The 18042-nt window shown below is 41.8% G+C and overlaps 1 protein-coding gene across 4 annotated transcripts in view; it reads left to right on the top strand.

Annotated features, from left to right (window-relative positions):
- Positions 1-4924: 4924 nt before the first annotated feature.
- Positions 4925-18042, top strand: part of HMGXB4 (HMG-box containing 4) — a 32897-nt gene continuing 19779 nt past the window's right edge. Inside the window, exons 1-6 of one of the 4 annotated variants that reach the window (XM_071219045.1) lie at positions 6631-6715; positions 11258-11356; positions 12001-12149; positions 12393-12471; positions 12579-12693; positions 13248-14212. In XM_071219045.1, coding sequence (XP_071075146.1) covers positions 13316-14212 — 897 coding nt within the window. In that variant the 5' untranslated portion in view covers positions 6631-6715; positions 11258-11356; positions 12001-12149; ... (1 more) ...; positions 12579-12693; positions 13248-13315. Of the gene's footprint in view, positions 4942-6630; positions 6716-11257; positions 11357-12000; positions 12150-12392; positions 12472-12578; positions 12694-13247; positions 14213-18042 lie in introns of those variants that run through there. The other 3 variants (XM_023584449.3, XM_004477766.4, XM_012519379.4) reach the window with 3 other exon arrangements.

Below are 18042 nucleotides of genomic sequence, written 5' to 3' on the forward strand. Positions count from 1 at the left end.
GACTCTCAATTCTATTCCACTGATCAATGTGTCTATCTTTATGCCAATACCATGCTGTTCTGACCACTGTAACTTTGTAATATGTTTAAAGTTCAGGAAGTGAGAGTCCTTCCGTATCACTCTTCTTTAGAATGTTTTCGGCTATTTGGGTGCCCTTTCCATTTCAAATAAATTTGGTAATTGATCTTCCTGTTTCTGTAAAGTAAGCTATTGTAATTTTGATTGGCATTACAATGAAAAACATGTAGTCTACCCTGGTGAAAGATCCATGAGCTCTTGAGAAAAATGTATAACCTGCTGATACAGGATGCAACATCCTGTATATGTCTGTTGTGTCTAGCTCATTTATCATATTGTTCAAGTTCTGTGTTTCCATGTTGATCTGCTGTCTAGTTCTATCTAATGATGTAAATGGTGTGTTGAAGTCTCCAACTGTTCTTGTAGAGATGTCTAATTTCTCCCTTCAGTTTTGCCAGAGTTTGCCTCATGTGTTTTGGGGCACCCTGCTTAAGTGCATAGATATTTATGACTATTACTCCTTCCTGGTGGATTGTCCCTTTTATTGACATATAATGACCTTCTGTATCTCTTATAACTTTTTTGCATTTAAAGTCTGTTTTGTCTGACACCAGTATAGCTACCCTTGCTCTCTTTTAGTTACTGGTCCCATGGAATATCTTTCTCCAATATTCCCATGGAATATCCTTTCACTTTCAGTCAATTTGTATCCCTGGATCTAAGATGAGTCTCCTGTAGACCGCATATGGATGGCTCTTTTTTTTAATCTATTCTGTCAACATGTATCTTTTGATTGGGAATCTTAATTCATTCACATTCTATGATATGATTGTATATGCATTATTTACTTCCACTATTTTATTCTTTGGCTTTCATATGTCATATCTTATTTTTACCTGTCTTTTTATTCTTTTGGTTATCCTTTCTGCTAGTCATCCCTTCTACACACTCCTACAAGCCTCTCTCTCCTATCTTTTTCTTTTGGGCTGTAAGGTTCCCATTAATGCTTCCACAGAGCCAGATTCTTTTATACAAAGTCTCTTAGTTTCTGTTTATTTGTGAATATTTTAAAACCAACTTCATATCTGAAGGACAATTTTTCTCTTTCAATATCCTAATTACATCATGCCATTGTCTTCTTGCCTCCATGGTTTCTAATGAGAAATCCACACTAAGTCTTACTAAGTGTCCCTTGTATGTAATGGTTTGCTTCTCCCTTGGTGCTCTCAGTATTTTCTCTTTAGGTTTGGCATTTGACTTTCTGAGTAGTATTGTCTTAGAGTAGGTCTATTCAGATTTATTCTAATTGGTGTGTGCTTGATTCTTGGACATGTAAATTCATTTCTTTCATGAGAGTTGGGACATTTTCAGCCATTATTTCTTCAAATGCTCTTTCTGCCCCTTTTTCTTCTCTTCTCCTTCTGGAACTCCCATGACATGTATATTCTTCATGCTGTCATTCAAGTCCCTGAGCCCCTGCTCAACTGTTTCCTTTCTCTTCTCTCACTGTTCTTCTCTCTTTAACTTCAGCTGCTCTGTCTTCTGCATCACTTATTCTTTCTTTATCATTTTGAGTCTGCTGTTATATGCCTCTGGTTTTGTTTGTTTGTTTGTTCATTTGTTTGTTTTTAGGAGGTACCAAGGAATGAACCCAGGACCTCACACATACAAAGCGGGCACTCAACTACTGAGCTACACCCACTCTTCTAGTGTTTTTTTAATCTCACCTGTTTTGTCTTTAATTCCCATAGCTCTGTTATTTTTCTATTCATGTTTTCAAATTCTTCTTTGTGTTCACCCAGTATCTTCTTGATGCCCTTTATCTCTTTAGCCATACTGTCTTTCAACTCATCGATTTGATTTAGGAGATTTGTATTACCCTCATTGATTAGTTGTCTCAAATCCTGTGTCTTATCTAGGGATTTGATATATTCCTTTGCTTGGGCCATATCTTCCATTTTCTTAGTATGACTTATAATTTTTTGCTGATGTCTAGGCATCTGATTTTGACGGCAAGTTTGCTCTGATGTTCAGTTTCTCTCTCTTCCATAAGGATTTAGTAGCAGGAAGCTGTGTTACTGTCATTCTTTGATTCATTCCAACCTGTTCTAGCTCTTTAGAATTGTCCCTGTTTAATTGCTCAAATCCAGGTCATGGACCCAGTAATGGATTGCAGACCCACTTCAAGGGGCTTTGCGGGGGGAGGCTATAAAGGCGGGAAAAGCCTCTCATTTATTTACTTTTAATTTCCTGGCATGCACTTTCTTCATCCACCAGCAGGTGGCACTCATTGACAGCCTTCTCTGTTCATACCCTGGTAGGAATGTGTTCACTGCAAGACCAACTGCAGCAATGTAACAGAGGATCCTGCCTGGAGGCTATTCAGTGCCTCACAATTCAAACTTTCTCAGAGGCTTTTCTCCAACCTTTCTAAGCAGCCCCCCCTTCCCCCCATTTTCCCAGGTAGGAAATAAGTCCACTCCCCTCTGGGTCATCAATAGCTAGACTGGGTTGTAGGGAGGGTATTTGTGAGAGCTGGACCTCTACGGTCCCCTGCCAGGTCCCAGGGCAGATGACAGAGTGGCCCTACCTGGCCTGGAAGGGCTCAGGGGACATGACAAGCCAAATTCGTTGACCAAAAGCAGAATCAGCCTTAGGCTGAATCCCTCTCTTTCCCCTTTCCTGGGGGAGGTAGACCCCTGATGCCCCCTCCACCTGTAGCCACTGGCCAGAGGCCAGAGATTTCAAAGCTGTCTGCACTGAGGGTGGGGGGACGGGTGCCGGGGCAGCTGCAGCCGCAGCTTCTCTCAGACTGTTTTCCCTTTGAGATTCTTTTTCTTTGACCCTCACTCTTCTGGGAGGTGTCCAGCCTTCCCCCTGGGGCCTAAACCCTAAAACATCTTCAGCCCATTTCTGCCTGTCCTCTAGCTATTTTTCTGGGAGAGAAGTGACTTCTGTGTCTCTCTCAATCTTCCATCTTCCCAGAAGTTGAGACGCTGTTGATTTTATTCACTGATCTGTCTCCAATACCCAGGACAGTTTCTGAAGCAGGTTGTACTTTCATGAATGAATGTTCCAAGCCTGGAAGGTAGTTAGTAGGAATCTGTGATTAAAGGGAGAGTAGGCTGAGATGCAGAGTGACTTCCGGTTTATGGGAGGCAAAAATGAGCAGTAACCTGATCTGCCCCCACCTCAGGTAAGATGAAAAATAATAATAAAAGGAGAAATGGGATTCACGAGGCATTTGAATCCAAGAGTGGCATGGTTGAGTGGACAGCTGTTGTTCAGATCTACCTAGCACCCTTTCACCCATCTGACCACAGCTCTGGATGTTCCTTGAGTTTGCCCGTACTCCACTTTAGGGGCCTCAGTTTCATTGGCTGCCCAAGGAAATACCATGCAACGGGTTAGCTTAAACAGTGGGAACTTATCAGCTCACAGTTTTGAGGTTAAGAGAAGTCCAAATCAAGGCATCATCAAGACAATGCTTTCTTCCCAGAGCCTGGCATTTTGGGGCTGGCTGTCAGCACACCTTAGTCCTTAGTCTGTCACATGGCAATGCACCTGGCAGCCTCTCCTCGCCTCTCCCTGCTCTTCAGGGTTCCATTGATTTTGGCTCCCTCTGTGGCTTTCTGTCTGTCCATCTAAATTCCATTCCACTTAGAAAGGACTCCACTAACAGAATTAAGACCCATCCTGAATGAGGAGGAGCACACCTTAACAGAACCCTCATCAAAAGGTCCTTCTTACAGTGGGTTCACACCCACCAGAATGGGTTAAGTTTAAGAACATGTCTTATTTTTTGTTTTTTTTTTAAGATTTATTTTATTTATTTCTATCCCCTTCCCCCCTCCCACCCCAGTTGTCTGTTCTCTGTGTCCATTTGCCGCGTGTTCTTCTTTTTGTCTGCTTTCTTCTGTTGTCAGCGGCATGGGACTCTGTGTCTCTTTTTAAGAACATGTTTTAAGGAAAGCAGACTTGGCCCAGTGGTTAGGGCGTCCGTCTACCATATGGGAGGTCCGCGGTTCAAACCCCGGGCCTCCTTGACCCGTGCGGAGCTGGCCCATGCACAGCGCTGATGCGCGCAAGGAGTGCCCTGCCACGCAGCAGTGTCCCCCGTGTAGAGGAGCCCCACGCGCAAGGAGTGCACCCGTAAGGAGAGCCGCCCAGCGCGAAAGAAAGTGCAGCCTGCCCAGGAATGGCGCCACACACACAGAGAGCTGACGCAGCACGATGATGTAACAAAAAAGAGACAAAGATTCCTGTGCCACTCTCAACAAGAGAAGCGGACAAAGAACACGCAGCAAATAGACACAGAGAACAGACAACCGGGGCAGGGAGAGAAATAAAATAAATCTTTAAAAAAAAAAAAAAAGAACATGTTTTAAGAACAACTCCAAACCACCACAGGGGGTGGAGCATGTAACCTAACCTTAACCAATCAGTATATCCCACACTTTTGCTCATGGTGATTGGTCCTGTTTAGACACATGATCCAACTCACACAATCAGAGTCAATTTCAGGATTTCAGCCAAAACAAATGGGAAAAAGAAACGGCCTTCACCAGGGACTCTGCTAGCAGTAAAGATGAGAGGAAGCCTGGAGATGCTGGAGCCACAACCTGGAGCCTGAGGATAAAGTCAACTCAGAGGAAAGTACCACTGAGAGAGGTCAAGAGGACAACTTGAGTTCCTCCCTCAAACCAGCTATGCCTGAAGGTACTGGACATTTCAATAATATAAGCCAATAAATTCCCCTTTCATGGTCAACTATTTTGACTTGGGTTTCTGTCACTTAACAACTGAAAACATCTGACCAATACATCCAAGGTATTTGCCCCAAGTATGTGTAAAAACAGCAGCTTCCCACCAAACTGAGGAGGATACATCAGACTAAAGAAAGACTTGAACACGTCCAGCTTGGTGAGTAATAAGCATTTATTTAGGGGGTTTACATGGGGTCTTCATCCTCAGTGGCAGGAGAGACAGCATTTTCCAAGCTTGATATCCACCCTTGCCACAAAACGAGAGGGTTTTTTTATAATGCATGTCCATGTGCAGAAGGAGGAGGCATGTGAGGGTTGGCAGGACTTCTAAAGAATGCAGTGTTCCAAGATTTACTGATCACAACCAGTTCACAACCAGTTCCCAGGGCTTGCCTTTTTAACTACTCAGGAATGCTGCTGCAATTTTGGGAGGGGGAAAGAGTAAGAAGGGTTAGGGGAGAAAATGCAAAGTCATATATGCCACAGTACTGAAAAACAAAAGGAAAATACATTTTTAAGGCTCTTAAACACCTAGAAGGGAGGCCTAATGTCAGGCAAGTTATCCCAGAAATACAAATCCCACACCTTTTGGTGAAACCCATGGTTTTTTTGTTTTGTTTTGTTTTGATGAGCAGGATGGATGCTGAAGGGAAGGAGACAATGATTCTGGCTTTATTTGTTATTTGCACTTAAATTTTAGAAAAAAAATTCAATACCTTTGCCTCTGGTGTTTTAACATCTCAGCATCTTACAGCTGTAGGAGCAGTGAACAAATAGAATCCAATCTTCTATCGGAATAGAGGGAAAGAGCATGCCATGGCAAAAAGAATACTGAATTTCTAGTGCTTATTTAATCGCTAATTAGCCTTGTGGTCTCAAGACAAATCCTTTGCTGCACTTGGTCTCAATTTCTAAGTCTATAAAGCAAGTAGTATGTCGACATTATCGCCAAGCATCCATCAAATCCTAGAATGGAAAAACAACTGAGGCAGGGGTTCTCGTCTTTAATGGGGCTTAAACTTCAGAAAATGCATGTGCACAGACACTCGATTTTGCATATAGTTTCATGGGGTTCGCCACTCTAGAAGCCAATCTCTGTCTCTAACCTCTTTGCTCTGCCATAATTTGGATACTAGTTTCTGCTTGGACTCCTTAGATGACATTACCTCACAAGGTAGCCCATTACACTATTGAATTGCTTTGGAGCAAAATCAGAAAAATCAGTTCTCCCCTGAACATAACATCTCTTCATTTCTCTGAAGACTGCGCGTCTAGCTTTTAAACGCAGATAATTTATGGAGAGAAATGCAGATGATTCCCATGCAACAATGTTATAGTGACTTGTTACAAAGATACGTTCTTCCATCTCACACCTGATAGGGCAACACCCAAATGTAGGTCAAATTGCAAAATAGCACCATTGCTATTAATCTGCATTACTATATAAAAATATCTGGAAGGAAGCAGCACAGTCTTTTGGAAAGAGCTCTGCATGAAGAATCCGAAGACTTGGGATAGCATCCTGCCTTCTACTCCAACCACCTGTGTGCCATTGGCCAGGCACTTATCCTCGCACCTCTCCGAGATTGTTTTGTGAGCCGACCTCACAAGAACGCGGGGGAGATTAATTAGTATAATGTTCATAAAACTTCTAGCCCAAGCCTCGCGCGGAGCACGAAGCAGATTCTCAAAAATACTAGTCGCCGAGCCTTTCTCCACCCCGGAGCTCAGCAAGCTCAGCAAGCTCAGCGCTTCATTCGATGCACTCGGCGCTCTTTTCCGAGCGGGTTCCCCCCACCCCCCCCCACCCCCGCGCTGGAGTCTGCGCTCTAGGATCGACTGAGGCTCCCTGTCCGCTCGCGCTTTTCTCTCCTTCTCAAGATGGCGGCGGTCGGCGGCGCAGAGGCGGGATCCAGGCGGGCCGAGTGAAGGTAGCGGCGAGCGGAGCCCCCACGGGACCGGGCTGGGCCCCCACCTGGCGGCGGTAGCGGCCCCGGCCCGCCGTCACCCGCTGTTCTGGGCCCGCGACACTGCCCCGGGGACGCCCCAGGACCCTCGCGGCCTAGGCCAAGGGCCAAGCCGGGGACTGGAGTAGCGGCCGCGGCCCGCCCCCGGGAAAGGGCAGGAGCGGGCCGAAGGAGGAAGGCGGGCGGGAGCTGTTCAAACCGGGAAGGCGGGAAAGCTGCGGGGCCGGGAGGGGGCGTGCGGCCGCGCCGGGGGCCTGCGGGCCTGGGCCGCCCCTCCCCCTGCCCGGGTCGTCTCCGCCCTCGGGGGCGCCGTGAGGCCGCCAGGGACGCGGGAACCCAGTCGGGGCCAAGCTGCAACTCGGAGCCCGGGATGGGGTGTCACCGGGGCTATTCAGGGAAAACGGCCCCTGATGCTGGGAGGCGGGAGGACTGGGTCCTCGACTGGCAGGAGAGATACAAGGAGCCTTCTTTTCCTTTGCACATAGCTTTGTTGAACTAGCTGTTGCTGCAAAACTACCCGGAGAATCCCATTGGTTTGCCGTGGGGATCACAAAAATGTTGATCCTGGGGGCTGTTCGTATAAATAACCTGGTATTATGTGCATTCTTTGCGTGCGTCCCAGATTGAACGTGCTTTGTAGTGGGATCTCCTACGTAGAGGCCCGTTCCCCATACACACGCGCGCACACACAGCTATTACTTGTAGATCCTTTTTATTTTATATTATGGGAAAAAAAGAGAAACACCTATCTCTTTAACTTCTGATGGCTAGGTTGGTGGCTGGTTATAGTCCCTCAGAGCAGAACAAATTTTGAAAAAAACAAAAAACTGGCCATGGCTTGTCAAAATTTGAATTTGCTGGCTTTATGGAAATGTGTGTTGTCTGCCAATCTGTGCGGTGGTCGTGGTTCTACTTAATTGCCCTGCAATGAGAGGATTCAATCCCCAACTCAGGCTGTCTGGATCTCTGCAGCTTCCAGAGCTGGCATGGGCTGTGAGTGCTGCATAGATAGGTAGGTCCTTGGAGAAAGGGAGTGGCAAGAATTCGGAGTTACTGTGTTCTGAGATTGGAGGAAGCCGACAAAAAATGAGAAGATATCAATTGCTCACATCCTAGAAGCAACCAAAAAACACCAGAATTTCAGAAACTGGCAACAGTTGGATGCACTTCTATCTGCATTGACCAGCAATTGAATTCTTGAACGGAGGACAGAAGAGAAGGCAGAACCTTGGACAAGGCTCTCATCCTGGACTAGACCTGGATTTCACTTACTGCCTGCTTTATGGGACTTAATTTGTTCCCTCTTTTTAAAAACTCATTTACATTCTGTGATGAAGAAGCCTGTTAGTGATATCTGGGGCTCAGATTACCTAAAAAAAAAAAAAAAAGGTACTTCCTGAAACTTTTTATTCATTATCTATAATTGGAAATTTCAAAATTTGTTGGTTTTAACTTTCCCTAATTACTTTGGTAATCTGGAAAACTTGTTCCTGAACATAACTTGCTTGCTTATCTGCAAGTGGAAAAAGCTGCTCTGCCTCCCTTTCTGATATACTGAAAAGACCCAAAAGAGCCACTTACAGTTTGTACTTTTCATCAGTATACATTTTTTATGTCATGTTACTTCCAAAAACAGCGCTAAATAATGGACTTTTACATATGTTGTCATTTCCTAGCACACCCAGGTGGACATAAGGGAAAAATTATCTCTGCCTCTGGAAATTGACAACATTGAATTCTGTAAAGTCTAAAATTACAGAATTCAGGAGAATGGGTTTAAACACCTGTTGTATTAATAATTTGCCAACATTTAATTTAATTATGGCCTCTGTTTTCTAACCTAGTATTTCTCATTTTCATTAATCCCAATAGTCTGCTCCCTACCCCTGAACTCTGAATTTATCATGGATAATACTCTAGACCTGGATAGAAAGCCAAGGTCATCTGATCTTACATGAATGTTACTGTAACTCTGCCTTTCTTCCACACTGTTGCTTGAAGCTTCTTTATCTAGTATAATCTTTACTCTGTAAATCAGCCATGAAAACTAGCTCTTGAGCTGCAGTAATATCCTAGTTTTATAGAACCTAAAAATTGAGGGCCTATCAGTCTACCCAAGTTGTGGTGTAGTTCATTGTGTTAGCTTTTCAAGCTCTTGGCTGCCCCAGTTCCTTTGGGAATTGGACTTGCCTAGAGTTCCCTCTTATTGTTTTTTCTCTACAGGTTATTTATTTGTTAATAATTTATAAAATGCTCTTCAGTATTTTAAAGAAAATTTTTAGCATGAGTAGGGCCAATTCTAGTACATTATGCTAATACCAGCACATTTTCTGGATTGGCCTGTGCCTCTGAGGAGCAGCTCCTAACTTTCTATTTTCCTTGGCAACTTTTTAAATCCATTGGTTCAAGGCAGTCAGTATGAAACCTGGAATGCCTTTCCAAATTCCAGTAAATCACAATCATTTTTTTTCCATACTGTCTTCAGAGATATTATTCCTGTTTTGAGTTTTAGATTGGTCAACTCTGTCTTATGTTAGTTTTCATGTTACCAAAGGGAAGGCCTGCTTAAAAGTCTCAGGACCTGCCTTTGCTTACATTTAGAAGTGCATTTTATTGTTGACAGGCTGATGACCATATTTATGGTATTGAATATTTAAGTTATTCTCCCATTATTTCTTTGTCAGAAATAATTTGCATGAAAAGCCAAAGATTTGAAGTCTCAAATTGTGGTACTTCTTGGCATTATCAGCCTATGAAAACTGTGATCTACATATTTTTCTAATAAACTCAATATTATGGTGCCTGTAGGAGGATATACTATTTTAAAATGAATGAATAGGATACTCTGTGACATTCCCCCTTCCCATCCCTACATCCCCTTTGGAGTCAGTACCACTTGGATGGAAAAGGGAGGATAGTAATTTCCATGTGAGAAAGTTTGCTACTTAGTGTTAGAACATGAAAAAACTTTGGCTACATTATATACCTTGCCTCGACATGTATTTATATGAGGCCTGACCTTACATTTCCTATGAAAAAGCCCTTTAATCAAGCCGTTTTCTGGTTTATCTTTAAAATAATCTCATTCATGTCATTTCTTTACTTCACTCTAACTTCTTTTACTTTGACTAAGTCCATTGATTTCTTAGGGAAGTGAAGAAATGCTTTTTTATGTTTCCTTTCTTAATATTACTTGTAAATCGTTTTTAGTAATTTTTTTCTTATGTTTTCGACTTAAACCTATTCATGCATCAAATTTTATCTGACTTATATAAGTCTTTGTTTCTGAATGTTTTCTAACGCTCTTAGGAAAGTTCCTTTGTTAACCAAATTCATTCTTTCACAGAAGTTACCTCTATCATTCACACCTACCTAAAGGGATTAGTAATACCCCTTTGAAGTCTCCTTCGGCATTTCCAAATCCCATTATAGTCATTAAGGTAAAATAAAATTTAAATAGACGACCAATCAGGTCAACTTTTACAGATTTCACTTGCTGGATGAGAACATTTTCAATATATTTAGTATAGATTTGAAATTTTCTGCAAAGACTTTTCCTGCAGGACTTTTTGCTGTATGTCCTTAAAGTATTTGAAGGACTTTACCTTAGAGTCAGTTTATAGCATCATCTTCAAAGTCAGACTGGACATAGAAACTTGACTGCCAAAAATAAATAAATAAATGAATTTTTTAACAATTCAGTACAATATATAGAACACTTATATTACAGGAATTCTAATTCGTCAAAATCTTAATACTCAGAATTTTTGGACAAATGATAATTATTCTTTTCCACCCAAACTAGCTTTAAGAAAGCCTATTTGATAATGTTGAGAGCCATCATGTGGCCAAGTAATGTAAGAAATACACCCACTTTTTTATTTTGAGCAAACTTTTAGCCCAATAAAATGGAAAAATATGCTCCCTAAAGATCTTTAATATCCCTATGATGTTATCACTGTTTGTATTTGAATTGCAGTGCAATAGATTTGCCATGTCACCAATCCAGTTCATAGGATTTTGTGGTCTTCCTGTGTATACTACAATCTGTTTTCCTCTGCAACCTTATTTTTGGTTTGGTTTAGTTTGGTTTTGTGTTTGCTTGTTGTCTTGCTCTCAGCAGCCTTCTTTATCTGTGCATTTAGTAACTGTGATTGAACTTCTCCCTCTGACCTAATGTCAGTCTTTACTTTCTCACTGTTATCAGGCCTGTTGGCATTTCAGAAAGTCTCATTAATTTTTTAAGTAATTTTTTATATAGGAGATATTTTATGTATCTCCCCAAATTACAACTTTAATTTGTGAATCAACTCTAATTAAGCCTTGTGTGCTTCCTGCAATTTCAACCCCAATAGATTTACAAGCAGAGTAAGGAGGTGACAAGCCAGTCCTTTATTTCTTGCTGCCCTTCCAGTCAGCCCTTGGATCACTACACATTTCATCTGGAAGGTTTCTTCTCCACAGTGATTTCGCATTACAGGAGGGTTTTCCTTCTTTGTTTCTCAGACTTGGTCCTGTAGACGAGAAGGAGCCTGGACACAGTGATACATTCTCAAAGGCCCTGCGGGACCGCCATGGCTTATGATGACTCCGTGAAGAAAGAAGGTATGACCCCTTAATCTGAGAAGCATTCCAAAGGGGGTATCCTCTTCAGTCCTTGCAGCCCATGGATGTAGAGACCAGGTCTGGGCATCACAACCTGGACTCCCAAGTGAGCACTATTATGATACTCAGTCTCCACGTCATCCCCAGGCTGGGCCCATGGAAACGAAAACCAGGACAGGGGTTCCAACATGAGAATCTGAAATACGAGTCTCTGTATTTTATTGGGGTGACCCCCAGCAGCACTCTTGGTCCTTGCCATCTCCAATGTGCAGGAGTATAGAGATAAGAATCACATATTGGACTCCCACAGAGCAGCACAGCACATGAATCCTTACTCTTTTCAGCCTTACCTCTGCAAAGTCCATGTCCACCTACCAAATCACAACTAAGAAACTGTCTGAGGATGCACGTTGGACCTTTGCAGAGTGTGGAAGCATTTTTTCTTCACATTTGATTCTTGCGTTTGCAGCCAGGTCATCAAAAAATATTCTTGTCCCTTGGATCTAGCCCTGTATTTCAGTGGACTTATTGAAACATTATTTTCATTTGAAAATGGAGGGACTGTTGAATTACATATGTGGTGATTTAGTCATTACGTACTTGACTTTCTCATTTCCTTTCCCAAATAAACCCATGCTTTTCAGATTGCTTTGATGGAGATCATAGTTTTGAGGACATAGGACTGGCAGCTGGCCGGAGCCAACGAGAAAAGAAACGTTCTTACAAAGATTTTTTAAGGGAGGAGGAAGAAATTGCTGCTCAGGTCAGGAATTCTTCCAAGAAGAAGTTAAAGGTGAGTTTCTAGAAATTTGAATTAGGAAAGTTTTTAACTTTTTAAATCAGATTTCCTAATATTTGGATTCTTTTCAATAACTTGTAAAAGAAAAACAAAACATTATCCATGTCTGTTTTTATTATTTCTTGTGTTTTACTTGGTTTTCTAAAATTAGAAATCATCAAAGACCAAGAGTGGTTCCAAACTGCTTTGCTTTATCATCTTACTCATTGGTCAATTAGTGTTTCTCTTTAATTCCAGGATAGTGAACTCTATTTCTTGGGGACGGACACACACAAGAAGAAGAGGAAACACTCCTCTGATGATTACTATTATGGAGGTAAGGATGGGAAAGGGCATCAGGTGGGATAAACACATCACTGGTTCTTGGAGTCGGGGTAGGGGAAAGGGATCCAGATGTTGCTGACACAGTGGCCTATTTAACAGGACAGTGGTTCTTGTTCTGAGTGCCGATAAACCAGTGTGAAGGAGGAGAGAGGTGGAGGGCTGGTATTTTGGAGGATTCAGCATAGAAGAACAGTCTTCATTTGTGATACACCAGGTACCAGGTTCCTTCTCCCCCCAATCATCTACTTATCTTGTGCCCATTGTTACCTAGCTTTCCTTTTGCCATGTATAGTCCCTGGCCCCTCTGGCCTGCACCTGTGGGTTAATTCTTCATCCAGTGCATATCCACTCACAAGACCAGTTTTTCTTAGCTTTGGTATGCACGTAGCTGAAGAGACTAACCCTTTTCCAAAATGTGTTTGTCCCTATTACAGAAGCAAATGATACTCTGTCTACTGTCCAATCCAAAGTATAACTGCCCTTAATCCTACAGCTATAATCCATAATTCTGTGTGTGCTCTCTTTGGTTATTTCTGAAGATTCAGTGAAGAGAAACAACTTTAGTGGCAAGAACTGTCTCCAGGGTCAGAGGCAGAATCTACTAAGCCAAGAAGCACATGGGCATCATAAGAATCAGTTGAAGGGTCTCCCCTCAAATCATTCCTGTTAGCCTTTGCCTCCTGTTAGTTGGGTGTGTTTGGTTAGAGAGGTAATGTGTTGCAAGTTGCTTCCTGTTGTATTAATGTTACTTTTCTTGACTGTTTCCAGACATTTCGTCTTTGGAATCATCACAGAAGAAAAAGAAAAAGTCTAGCCCGCAGTCTACCGATACAGCTATGGACCTATTGAAGGCTATCACTTCCCCACTGGCAACAGGCTCCAAGTCCTCCAAAAGGACAGGGGAGAAATCCTCTAGTTCTTCAAGCCATTCAGAGAGTAAAAAGGAACACCACAGAAAGAAAGTAAGTGGAAGCAGTGGGGAACTATCCCTGGAGGATGGTGGCTCCCACAAATCCAAAAAAATGAAACCGCTCTATGTGAACACAGAGACCCTCACTCTTCGTGAGCCTGATGGTTTAAAGATGAAACTCATTCTCTCGCCCAAGGAGAAGGGAAGTAGCTCGGTTGATGAGGAGTCTTTTCCATACCCTTCTCAACAAGCAACTGTGAAAAAATCCTCCAAGAAATCAGCTCGGGACGAGCAAGGTGCTGTACTCCTAGGACACGAGTTACAGAGCTTTCTGAAAACGGCCCGGAGGAAGCACAAAGCGTCCTCAGACCCACGCTCATCTTCATCTCCTGGCCCCGAGGGCTGTGGGTCTGATGCCTCCCAATTCGCAGAATCCCACACTGCTAGCCTTGATCTTTCAGGGCTCGAGCCTATTCTAGTAGAATCAGACTCTTCCTCTGGTGGGGAGCTGGAGGCTGGGGAGTTAGTGATAGATGATTCTTACCGGGAAGTCAAGAAGAAAAAGAAGTCAAAGAAGAGCAAAAAGAAGAAGGACAAGGAGAAGCATAAAGAGAGGCGACACTCCAAGTCCAAGAGAAGCTCAGGACTTCCCGCGGCAGCAGTGGGAGAGGTCTCAATGGCACCTGGCCCCCCACCCAGCATCCCTTATAATGCTGGAGCAGCTGCCCCTCCCCCGCCACTTCCTGGCCTCCATACAGATGGGCACAGTGAGAAAAAAAAGAAAAAAGAAGAGAAGGACAGAGAGAGAGAGAGAGGAGAAAAGGTAAAAAAAAATTAAGTGTGATGGGGGGTGGGCAGGTAACGGAAAGTGAGGTCTTCCTTCATAGTAAGAGGATTTGGGATTAAGGAGCTGAGAGGAACCACTAGGAATTCACAAGTAGGGAGGGATCTGTTGGAGTGGTATAAAGGATGAAATATCACCAATGGCCAAGTCCGTCTGGGACAGAATAGGAACAATCTTAATTAGTCCTGGGTTTTCTTAATAGAGATATTCTCCCACCGTGCCAAGCATAGGTTTGGAATACCTTGGCTTATTTTGACTGATAACTTAGAATTCATGGAAGGGGCAAAGCCTAGTTTCTTTCACTCAGCAGCACTATCTGCCTAGGACAGTTGAGAGATGTAAGAGGGTATTTTTTGAGGTAATTCTGAAAAGCAGATTTTCAAAATTAGTAGAATAATGGCCAGTCAAGTTAATGGAATAAGCTAATGGCTTTCCACTAATTGGTATAGGGTACTTTTCTTTTCAGGGCCAAGGCTGTGATAGATACCAGGAGGTGCAAAGATGAGTACGATGTCGTTTGACCGCAGGGATCTCACTATCTGTAGAAGAGGTAGCAATGAGTAATCATTCACCTCAGATTGATTTCTTTCCTCACATGAGAAAATTTCCAGCAGTTGTGCTTCAGGGTATCATGACTATGTCATTAAAGGTTTCCTTTTAAAAAGTAAACTTTTTTTCCCTCATACCAAAGTAATTAATATAGGGGAGTGAATGTAGCTCAGTAGTTGAGCACCTCCTTCCCATGTACAAGGTCCTGGGTTCAATATCTGGTACCTCCTAAAAACATCAAACAAGCAAACAAAAAATATACCACCTGTTATCATTTTTCTCAACATTTCATTATGAAAGTTTCAGACAAAAAGGATTGAAAACATTGTACAGTAAACACTGTGTCTTCCACTGAGATTCTACAACTAATGTTTTGTTAATTTACTTTATCATAAATTTGTCCATCTATCTATCATCAAGCCATCTTACCTTTTAAATGCAATTCAAAGTAAGTTGCATGTATTATACACTTCACCCCTAAACACTTCAGCTTGCATATCATTTACTTGAGTTCAGTATTTGTTTTCGGGTATTTTTTTAATATATATATTTTTTTGTTAGAGAAGTTAGTGAGCTTACAAACAGTCATGCATAATGTGCAGAATTCCCACGTAACACTCCTCCATCAACACCTTACATTGTTCTGAAACATTTGTTACAGGATAAAAGAACATCACAAGACCAATAGCACTAACTGTGGTCTGTAGGGTACATTTGGTGTTTTTTCCGTACCCCCCGCCCATTATTAACACCATATGTTAGTATTGTACATCTGTTATAGTTCATGAGAGAATACGCTCATATTTGTACTGTTAAGCACAGTCCATTTTCCACCACATGGCTCACTGTGTTATACAGTCCCATGCCTTGTACATTCTATCCCAGGTGTACACTCAGTGCTTTCACTTTCATCTCAGAGCTGTGCTGTAAAATCCCATAACACCCTACCCCCCATTGGGCTTTTTTGGTTTTGGGGGGTTTTTTGGTGAACTTTATGTATCAAGAAATGCACAAATCTGTACAATTTGATGAATTTTGATAAATGGCATACACCTGTGTAACCCAAACCACTATAAGATACCCGCTGTAAGATACAGACATTACCGTCATCCCAGAGATCACTTTTTTACTCCTTCCCAGTCACTCCCTATCCTCAGAGCCAACAACTGTTTGGTTTTTTCCCCAACCTTATGGTTTACTTTTACATTTCCCTCTTCCCTGGTCCCATCCAAATATTTTCACTCAAGTGTTAAGCTTGATATTCTTCCTCAGTAACTTTCAAGACTTTATCTCCTCCATTACCACAGCCGCTTTCTTGGGCCTCATCATCCCTCCCTTAATGTAATAAATGGTCTTCTTTCTGTTTCTTCTCTCTTGCAATTAATTTCGCATGTCGATGCCAGACTGGTCGTCTTCATGTACCACTTTGATGACGATTGTTCTCTCTTCACCATCTCCAGTGGATCCTTATAGCCTTTATGTTAGACTATAAAGTCCAAGAGGACACTATATCCCTAGTGCTTAAACCACGGTAATCAGTAAATACTTGGTGAATGAATAAATATCAATGCCCAGACCCTTGGCCAAGCATTTCTAATTGTCCATGATTTAGCCCTTTTAGCCTTCCTTTTTCAGCTTTACCTCTTATTCACCTGCTTTACATATACTATGCAATAACCAAACTTGTTTCCCATACGTTCTTACCTCCATTCCTTTGCTCATTTTTTTTTTGCAGTGACCTCCTTCTCACACTGAAGCTCTGACTTCCCTTCAAGACATAATCAAATGCCATCTCTTCTAGGACATCCTGACCACCCCCTCCCAAGTCAGAAGTAACTTCTGAATTCCCATAACACCTTGCTGTCTCTTTTTACACTTACTGTATTCCTTATAGTGCAATTATCTTTGTACATATCCCATTTCCCATATTAAAAGACTGTGTTCCTTACTTGTGATTGTTTTAGTCACCATAGTATTACCTTCAACTCCTCAATGTCCTTGGTAATCATTTTGTAATTATTTGTCAAATGAATGAATATGGGTGAAAACAGTATTGAAAAGGCAGACTGGAAGCAAATTTTAGAGACCCTTAAATGCTAAGATAAGGGGTTTGGCAGTGGGCACTTTGGAGTTTGTAAGCAGGGATTAGATATGATCTACCTGGTAGTCTGAGAATGAAATCATAGAGCTGTACAAAGTAGATTGGACTAAGGAGAGAATTGTGAGAGATCACCCAGGAAGCTGTTTAAGAGTCCAGAAGATCAGTGTTAAAACTCCAATAGAAAAAGTTGAAGAGACAGTTTCAGGAGAGACTGACCAAAATGGAAAAGATCTGGCAACTGCACTTGGGTCCAGAAGGCAGAAACAGGACTGAGTGAAGGATGACCTTTTAAGTTTTGAACCTGGGTACCTGGGAAAATAAAAGTATAGTCTCCTCAAGGGTAGGGACTTACTCATCTATAATTCTCCCATGTCGGTAGCTAGGAATTGGTAGTGCAAAATTAATTTTAGTTTGCAGCAAAAACCTTACCTATGAATCAATATTGGATTGTAGTTATCAAAAAAAATTGAAGTAGTCATACTTTGAATTTAATCATTTATTTATCCAGCACTTAACTGTGCTTTTAAACTTTCCTTATACATAAAAACTTCCTTTGGAGCTTTGAAAAAATATATCCTTGCCTAAGCTCCATCCTCTGAGGTTCTGGTTCATTAGGTCTGAGGTGGGGCCCTTGAGTCTGTTCTTGTTTTTTGTTATTTAAAAAACTCTGCAGGTGAATCTGATGCACATCCAGGACTAAAAAGCATGATAGCAAAACAAAATAAGTAATGTAAGTATTCTAATCCTGCAGGGGAGAAACAGCCAAAAAACTGAGTGCCACACTGTGACATCCAGAGGCTAAAGTGATGGAATTTTAAAAACTTGTCACCAGAAACATAGCACAAAATACCACTTTAGAGATACATTTCACTTTCTATCAGTTGCTTTCTTAATAAATTAATTTAAAGGTCTATAAATTTCCCTCTCAGTACCCTTTTGGCAAATCTGATGATTTTGATATATAGTTCTAAATAGTTCCACTGTGATTTCCTCTCTATCCATGAATTATTTGTTCATTTGTTGTTTATTTCAAAAGGTAAAGGTTTAAAATTAAAACTGTTTAAATGCTGATTTCTAAAGTAATTACATTGTGTTCAGAGAATGGTAGCTGAAATATCTCTGCTCATTGTCAGTTGAGATTTCCTTTATAGCATACTAT

Source organism: Dasypus novemcinctus, chromosome 12, assembly GCF_030445035.2.
Source record: "Dasypus novemcinctus isolate mDasNov1 chromosome 12, mDasNov1.1.hap2, whole genome shotgun sequence".
Taxonomy (NCBI): domain Eukaryota; kingdom Metazoa; phylum Chordata; class Mammalia; order Cingulata; family Dasypodidae; genus Dasypus; species Dasypus novemcinctus.